Here is a 9,725-nt window from a genome sequence, read left to right as displayed (position 1 = left end):
AACATACCATGGCCAGAACGCTTCTAGGCAAGATATTTAGTGCAATTACGCCTCCAATGTCCAGGCTTGTTGTAGTGGAAACAGACTTGTTCTAATTTATTTGGCCTTTTGGGCCCTTGAGCAGGTTTCTTGTATGACTTCTTATTAGGCTTGTTCTTAACTGTAGGGGCAGAACGCTTCTTTCCCTTGTTTTGGGCTCCCTTTTTCGTCCCAAATGACGAGCCCAAAAGCAGAACATGCTTTTCTTTCTTGATTGTGGCCTCATAATTAACAAGCATATTGACCAACTCTTCAAGGGTGTCCTCTATCTTGTTCATATTAAAATTAACCACAAATCCGTCGAATGAGGAAGGTAAAGATAACAAAAAGAATATCAGTCGAGAGCTCATGAGGCATAACCACATCGAGTCCCACTAATTTCTCAACTAACCCAATCATCCTAACACCATGCTCATGGACCGAAGCCCCTTCTCGCAAGCATGTAGTCATGAGTTCTTTCACAGTTGCATGTATTTCTGATCGAGTTTGAACACCGTATAACTCTTTCAGATGAAAGTGAATGTCAACAACATTCACAGCATCCTCGAACCGCCTTTGCATTTCATTCGACATAGAAGCCAGGATGTAGCTCTTAGCTTAGAGATCATGGTCCCACCATTTCTCAAGCTTGGCTAACTCAGTCTCACTGATGTTAGGAGCTGCTTCCTTCGGTGGCTTCTTTTCAAGCACATACGCAATCCTCTCAGAGTTTAGAATAATCTTTAGATTTCTTAGCCAGTCTTGATAATTAGGTCCGGTTAGCTTGTTTTGTTCGAGAATAGCAGAAAGTGGATTGCGTGTCGACATCTTAAACATACTGAAAATGAAAACAGATAATCGTTACTAATTATTTTAAAATAATTATAAGATATAAAATATGGACTTTAATTTTATAAATTTCCTCCCACTATTTTGACATTTTATCCACCCTCTGATGAAAATGGAATATCGTATTTTCTTAGTGAGCACGTAGAGTCCAATCTAGACAACTATGATCCCGAATAATATCAGCCAATCATAATTTCTAAAAAGTAGAGCCCAATTGCATCCCCATGCAACCTCTACGTGTTTCGTCTCATTCTTGATAAGGACCCAATAATATGACGTCGTTTATCTTCGAGTGTCAAGCCGACCCATCAATGTTGAATCGTAGTGGACGGTCGCCATGAGTTCCCTCAATAATATGAGCCGAAGTTATGGGAGTTCCACCCAATTCACATCACCTATGTCAGTGGAAGTCACAGCTTTCCGGCGTCCAGGTCTCCCCAATAATATGAGCCAGACACTGACCGCGGGTAGCGTTCATCATGCAACCACCGTTGATAGAAGACAAGAATAAATTAAACTCTTTTAATTTTTACTTTTATGGCTTGATATAAATTTTGAATCATATTCAAAATGAGGGATTTTAATTTTGAAATTGTCTCATCATTTTATTTAAAATCGCGTGCCATGATTTTGTATGTTTGCCGGATTCATGCAACTATATTATTGAATAATATACATACATGCATATTACTATATATCGCATATATCATAATATGACAATTAAATAAGGATGATCGATTGTCAATACTATTTGATCCATGCGAGCCAAGCATGGATCAAGGTCCAAATCCTAGGTAAATGCAGGGATGCAAATGCAACTTATTACATAAGCTTCCAATATTTTACATGTCGTCATCTTGATCATCGGGCCCACCATATTCCAATCTTGATCTACCACTATTACAAATATTTACATTTGAATAGCCATGACACATAAGGGATACATATCAAGGGGTGGGAACGAGCTATAAACCAGGCTCACTTTAATTTTTATCAAATAAAATTATACAAGTTCAGACATGAAAAATATCCTAACATACACCTAGCACATTGGTCATGGCTCTCGATCATCCTTCATGCATATATATCACATATTATATAATTCATCAATTTCATGTATCTTGTAATTTTATCACTAACCGCCACAATTATTAAATGAATTAACAAATTAAATAAACTTCTTTATTTAATTTCTAATTAGTTCAATAATAATTGATTTTATTGTAAAACCCTTTTACTATAAATAATTAAAATCACATTCTAATTATTTATTTCATAAAAAAAATAATTTTCAAAATCGCATCGGGCTCGAAACATTTTTGATCTCACGGTCGGACTGCCAAAAATATTTCGAACAGCCCATCATCTAGCCCGTATGCTGCCCGAATAATTCGGACAGCTTGCAAGTCAGGCTGCAATTCACATAATTGCATTTAACAATAGGGCCCACAATTGCAATCATGACTATTATTATTATTATTATTATTATATATCTATATATGATTATATATACATATCGCATATGCATATATATACACATATCTATATATAATAAAATATATAATAACAATAATATAAATATATATATCTGTATATGTATATATATATCGTAATAAATATATACACATATCTATACATATAAATTATTATAATAATATATATATCCATTGTCGGTTGAATATATTATTATAATATATATCTATATATGTATATATATATATATCGTAATATATATATATACGTACATATATCAATATATATATATACAATTTATAATATATATCTATATACGTATATATATATTTCAATATATATATACATACATATATCTATATATATATATAAATTATAAAAATAATTTTTATGGTGTAGCGATTTTGAAATATTTTATTATGCGGTTAGAAATTAAAAATACTCAACATGAAATAAACCATACGATATAGAGAACCTGGCTCTGATACCACTGTTGGATGTCGGATCTCTATCGTGTCCAAAACGCAGTGGAATTTAAAGAATTAATTTTGACGTTCAAAATGATTGGACACTCGTATAGTTTAAATAAATGTACGTAGGGTGTTAAAAGATTTATACCTATCAATCTTAAAAGATTGACGATGACTCCAACTATTTTGAAACAATTTCAAAAATAGCTCTTGTTGTAAATCCCTACGAACGATCAACTGGAGTTTCACCTTTCTTCAATCTTCGAATCAGGTCCACGACCGGATTTCCTGTTCCTCTTCTAAATTGCACTTAAATGAAAAAGAAATTTTTCCGTTGAAAAATTAACAAAGAAGAAGACTGGAGAAGAGAGCTTGGAGCTGCGAAGAAACTATTTATTCTGAGAGCCTCACATGAATTATTTTCTCTCAATCAATTTAAGTAATTGATTGAGGGGAATTGAATAAGTTGTCGGCAGACAACTCATTCAATTCAATTCAATTTTTTTTTAATTATAATAATATAATATTATATATATATATATATATCGTATATATATATATATATTTATATATATATATATATGCATTTATATATGCATTTATATATATATAGAGTGAGTCATTAAATCCAAGTTCAACTCGAAAAAATTAATTAAACTCTTTTAATTAATTTTGCTCTCAAAATTTCTATAAGCCTTTATAAACCATTTATAAAGCTTATCTATCGATCCAGTCAAATTTGTTTATCATAAATTCAACACTTTGAATTTATTATCTCAACGGGAACAGGGAAACCAGTACTTGTGTAACCCTCAATGGTTCAGTGATACAGCTAGCTGTGGGTCCAAGCTTACCCTTATTAGCATCATTCTATGCATCAACTCCTTGATCATAAAATATCATAACTCATTTCTGATTTAACCCATCGAATCATGGTAAGAGCGTTAAGTAGCTACGCCCCATGATTCCCTAGGTATCACTGATAGTGCCTGCAAGAACAAGTCGATTATGGTTCACGTACAGTACAGTCCCTTCATCTCATATATCTCGATCGAAACTGCAACCATTGGTTCATCGAGGGTTGCATGTGAATTTCGATAACGATGTGATGTCTTTGAGAATACATAGTGGCATCGCATGTGTAACTTGGTAAACATTTTACTCTACCACACATCTTACACTCTGCCTAGAGATTCCATGCACTATTATCTCATTTTATCACATAGGATATCCACAACCATAGGTGAGCGGTGAATCCCCGACTACAATGCACTGGCTCCTACATGTGTCGCAACTGTACCCAACCTCGCCACCTGATGACCCTCATGGAGTCGGTAAACGAGTCAAAGTAAAGTCCTAGCATGTAGAGCCTCAGTGTTGTCCCGGGTCGTAAGGACTAATGGTGTACAACCATAACCAAGGACTTATCCACAATGATAACCACTTGGGAAGTCCGAGGGAGGGTAGTTCAGTGAACTCATCGTATGAACACCAATCTGTATGATTGAACATCTCTATTTCCATACCAATAAAACGTGGTACACATCATCACAGATTCTAGTCTCGAGCTCAAGAGATCCTTATCCTTATTTTGGACGTCTCAATCGACTAGGAACTTGATTTAGAATATACAGTAAATAATAATATGTGTTTCATGATTGCCATCACATGTACAACCTCATATTTATATTCAAGATCTTTATCTATGCAACTTGCATGAATATAGAGATAAAGAAAATGCCAAATAAAAGATTAATTATATTAAAATAAAGATTGTTATTACACTTGAGTCAATAAAATCCCTGACCAACATTTGGCTTGCAGGGCATCTACTCTAACAGATATTGTTGGAACACGTTTTTAGATCATAGATCTGATACCCGGTGCAGCGGAAGTTTAAAATTTTTATTTTCTTATATGGAACGATTCCATATCATGGGTATCAAATCCTAACGATTAAATTATGCAAGTAAAATAATAATAACAATTAATATTTTAATTTTCAAGCTATGTCTTGATTATGGACACCAATAGAATTTTCTGCTTTTGTTGTAAATCCCAGGAACTGATGACTTGCTCGATCAACTCCTTAATTAGGTCCACGAACAGAAAACAGAAACCCTCTGATTGATTGCACTAGAAATCAATCAGATGTTTATCGAAGAGATTAAACAGATTTGATCTGTCAATTCAGAATGTAATTTATCAAAAAAATCACAGACTGAATTCTCTCAAAAAGGAGAAGGGATTTCGAAAATTCTCTTGAGACACTCTCTCAAATTTTCGAAAATTCCTTTTAATATTTAGATGTGATTTTAGAAAATTACAAGATGGAATCAATTATTATTTTCGAAAACTACATATATATATATATATATATATATATAATTTCTAGACTAGATTAAGTTATAAGTCTATTAAGACACTAACTTCTTAGGGCCCATAATCCATAATTTAAGCCCAACAAGCAAAGCCTGTTATTATAGAAATTAATATAAAATTTATCATGACTCCAATTGATAAACTGATTTCACCAATGTGCACAGAAATCATTTCTGCACCTTTCAAAGTCAAGATAATTTTTCTGAATCCGAATTCAGTGATTTCCAAAAATGTCCATCCCTTTGTCATTTTAGGAAATTTCACTCCCTTTAGTTTAGAAGTCCAACTTCTCTTTCATTAAATTTAACTCTTTAAATTTAACTATCTCAACGGAAATTAGTAATCCATTACTTGTGTAACCCTCAATGGTTCAGGGATACAGCTAGTTGTGGGCTCACAACTCCTTGTGACTCGGAACAACAATTTCCGACTTACCCATCGAATCATGGTAAGAGCGCCTAGCAAAATCGCCCCAAGATTCCCTAGGTATCACTGATAGTTACTGCAAGAACCAGTAGGTTTTGGTTAGCGTACAGTACGGTCCCTTCATCCATATATCCCGATCAAATCAACAACCATTGGTACATCGGGAGTCGTTCGAGATTCGATCACTATGCAATGCATCTTGAAGATCAAATAGTAACATCACATGTGCTACTATGAAACCAAGTAACCTAAAGCACATCATGTAGTCTGGCCAGAAATTTGTCACATTAATATCTCCTCAGATCGCATAGGATATCCACACTCGCAAGTGTGTGGTGAATCCTTGACAACAAAGCATCGACTCCTATATGTGTCGTAACTGTACCCAATCCCGACACCTGATGACCCTCATAGAGTCGGTAAACGAGTCAAAATATATTACTAGCATATAGAGTCTCCATGATGTTTCAAGTAGTAAGGATTAATGGTGTACAACCAAAACCGCGGACTTATCCACTCAATTAATAATAACCACTTGAAAAGTTCGAATAGGGTAGTTCGATCATTCATCATATGAATATCCATTTGCATGCTTTGAACATCTCTATGTTCCATACCAATGAAACGTGGTACTTGGCATCGCAAATGATAGTCTCGATTTTGAGCGATCCTTATCCTTATTTGCGGACGGCTCAATTGACTAGGAACTGTTTAGAATATACAGTGACTATAAGATGTGTTTCATGATAGTGATCTATCTTTATTCACTATCTCATCTTACTTACAATATAGTATATTCAAGGTCTTTATCAAAACAACAATAGTATATCACAATATAACATTATGAAGAAAGATAAAGAAAATGCCATTAATGAATGTAAATTATATTAAACAAAGATTGTTTATACATAGAGTCATTGTGAGACCCCGTTTCTAATCATCTAATCTAGAATAATTAAACACAATCAATCACGAAGAGCCGCGAAAAAATCGAATCAATTTTTTTTTATAAAAGGATTGCCTCGCGCCCTCGCGAGCTTTCCCCTCGCGCGCGCGCAGGAAAAAGGTCCAGAGGCTCACGGAAGTGCTCGCGCCCGCGCGAGGGGAGTGCTCGCGCACGCGCGGGCAAAACTTCCAGAGCCCCTCCAAGCTAGCCGCGTGCGCGTGAGGTCCAGCCTCTCCCGCGCGCAGGCCAAACGGACAGAAACCTGGAAACACTAAAAAAAACAACCAAAAGCATTTTCGATCAATTCTAAACTCAAGAACACACACACATATATATATATATATATATATATATATCAACATTTTGAACATACAATATTCTAAGCTGCCCAAAAAATACAATAAGAAGTTTGACGATAGGGTCATTCGACAAATCAAATAAATTCGAGTTTTCTATACATGATTCAAGACATGAAATTTCATCAACCCTATAAATCAAGATTGCTAAAAGAACAAACTTCTAGACGGTGTCTCACTCTATCGCTTCCAACTCGATCTATTCATGCAGCTTCTGACTCGATCCTGCCCCACCTACCATCAAGTACACATACAAACCAAAACGACAGCCAGATAATCCGGTGAGAATATAATTCCCAATAAAAGAGACAAATCAAACAAGTCCAAATCATATATCAATTCATGTTATATAAAACAACGAGTCAATCAATTCAAAAAGGTATATCAGCATTCAACTCAAAATTCATTAAAATGCAATGCATGACTTCAAACTCGAGATTATCTAATCGGATAATCGAATATCAATCGGTACTCGGTTGGGATCCCGGGGTCAAGTTTTAACGAACAATTCACCGACACACCCATTCGGGGTGGATGTCGCTCAACTCAAACCCCTAGACTTCAGAGCAACTATAAGAAGTATTCTAGCAATAGGAAAATCTCGAAATCCAAAGCTACTTCAATATAGCTCCCTAAATCGTCTAAGTTCAAAATGAATCGAATCTTCGGCTCAAGATGTATGCAAGTGAAATTAAACTCATTCAAGTTAAAATCAAATAATTCAAATGACATACAAGTATGTGATTTCTTTTGGGCACTCGAATTAATTCAAATTCGAGTTAATCGTCCCATTCATTCAATTATCGTCTTCTTACCTTTCAAGTTCGTCGAGGATTCCAATCTGAAAATAACAACGAACTCAAATAAATAATCAATCGAATCACAAAAAATCGAAACAAAGAAACTCAAACAATATACCATCTTCGCTTCTCAATTCGACTCAACTCCCAAATTCGATCCAAACCCGAAACTCCAATCCAAATCTGAAAATGAAGAATATACGGATTTGATATCAATCTACCAAATCAATGAAACCCGGAAATCAAACCGAAACAAAACAACCAATAGTCCAAACTCGATTTCGACGGCATAACGGCTAAAAAAAACGGTCAAACCAAAAATCAACAACATCACCAAACAACTCAAACCATCTCATATCATCCTCCAATCCTTCATAACACAACAAATCTCAACAATATTCAAAACCCCATTTTCGAATTTATGTTCCAAAAATCATATAAAATCCAAACTTTGTTCTTTTTTCAAACCGACTTCGAATACACGATCTATGCTAGCTCAAGAACATCATACTCGAAGATTATCAAATTTTGATAACCCAACAAAAATCAAAGTTCATGGATCTTAGCAAAACTTACGTCCAAACGAAGCCTTCATTGCGGTGATCGTGAATCTCAATTCGAATCAGCAATCTAACGGTCGGATCGTGCGAATCGGATGGAAGAAAAGCTTGAAATGAAAGTCATGGCGTCTCGGTCTCTCTCTCTGTCGACGTGATGGGTTGGGGGAGGAAGGAGTGATGGAGAGAGGTAAGGGATAGGGTAGATATTAATAATATAAGTCAAAGTTTTGACTTGTCTACCAAATAATTGCAACTCGGTCCCTGAATTACCAAATTAAATCTATTCAATCCCGGCTCAATTAATTTCCACTACTTCGAAAATTAAAAAGTAATCAACTTTGCTAATTGCGAATTAATTAATTTCAGGGCCTTACAATTCTCCCCCTCTAAGAATCGGTTTCGTCCTCGAAATCAAAGCAGTTCAATCTCATAAAAACAAGATAAAGTTCGAAGACTGCTAAAATAATTCTTCTCTCAAAATAACTCTGAAATCGAGGTTCTAATCAAACTCCGCTTCTTGAACCATTTCTTCAAATCCGTATCGGCTCAACTGCACAAACCCATATGAATTGGTTTCGCTAAGGAGCTGTTACTATGTTCGGTCAACTCTGAATCGATCGTCTCAAACAAAACTAGTGAATTATCAATTCTCGTCTCAACATCAAAGAAAAAAAAATCTGTGAATTTGGCAACAAACGACGTGAAGCACATCCAGAATACTCGAAGAATTCGGGAGAACAAAGTAGTGGAAAACAAGGAGAACTGAAAGAGTAAAAGTCGGTAGGCGAGATCGCCTATCTCCTCTAAAATCTCAAAGGAACTCGTGAGTTCATTGAGTCAGTTCTCTCTCTCATCATAACTGCCACGGCCTCTAAAAGGAGGAATCCTCTGAATTACTCGGCCTCCCTAAACATAAGTACGGAGATCTGCGTTGGAATCCGAATACTTCGTTCATCCTTCTTCTCAAATCGACTTCATCCTAGGCAGGAAGCCTACATCCGTCTATCAAACCTCGAATCAAAACTGATCCCAAGTCAGGGAACTCAGAAAATCATCCCAATTCAATTGGGATTCTCATTTCTTCTCGTACAACTCATTTACAAAAATTGATATCAAGATACTCATCTGATAGCTGTTGTACAGAAACTTCTCAAAAGATGAGAAATCCATCAAGCTAGTGCCAAAATCAAGCACTACAGCTCAGCATATCCTCTTAAAGTCTATAACGCTTATTCTTGGATGTCCGTCGTTCTGAGGACAATAAACTGAGCTCAATTATAATCCAATAACAAAAGTTTCTCAAAGACTGAGTTCAAGATGAGGGTTAACTCAAGACCTCTTTGAAAGGACAGACTTTGACAAATCAACTATCTGAAAATTCTCCTGACAACAATCTAATTCATATTGTCGTGTCTGGCATTCATTCTGTACGGAAACAGAAGCAG

General features: G+C 35.4%; 1 protein-coding gene across 1 annotated transcript; it reads right to left on the bottom strand.

Annotated features, from left to right (window-relative positions):
- Window positions 1–324: 324 nt before the first annotated feature.
- Window positions 325–846, bottom strand: LOC140889347 (uncharacterized). Its single transcript, XM_073297063.1, has 2 exons — window positions 656–846; window positions 325–592 (listed from the first exon to the last, which is right to left on the bottom strand). The coding sequence occupies exons 1-2, from the start codon at window positions 844–846 to the stop codon at window positions 325–327; spliced, it is 459 nt and encodes a 152-aa protein (XP_073153164.1).
- Window positions 847–9,725: the final 8,879 nt, after the last annotated feature.

This window comes from Henckelia pumila, chromosome 3, assembly GCF_033568475.1.
Source record: "Henckelia pumila isolate YLH828 chromosome 3, ASM3356847v2, whole genome shotgun sequence".
In the NCBI taxonomy this organism is placed as follows: domain Eukaryota; kingdom Viridiplantae; phylum Streptophyta; class Magnoliopsida; order Lamiales; family Gesneriaceae; genus Henckelia; species Henckelia pumila.
Note: the sequence above shows the minus strand (reverse complement) of the source record. Positions and strands in the feature narration are given on the sequence as shown.

Excerpts from the sequence above, each read along its gene's own strand:
- LOC140889347 (XM_073297063.1), bottom strand. The coding sequence starts at position 846 with ATGTCGACACGCAATCCACTTTCTGCTATTCTCGAACAAAACAAGCTA. Across the intron at positions 593-655 it reads TTAGCCAAGCTTGAGAAATG|GCGGTTCGAGGATGCTGTGA; the intron begins GTGGGACCATGA and ends TGAAATGCAAAG.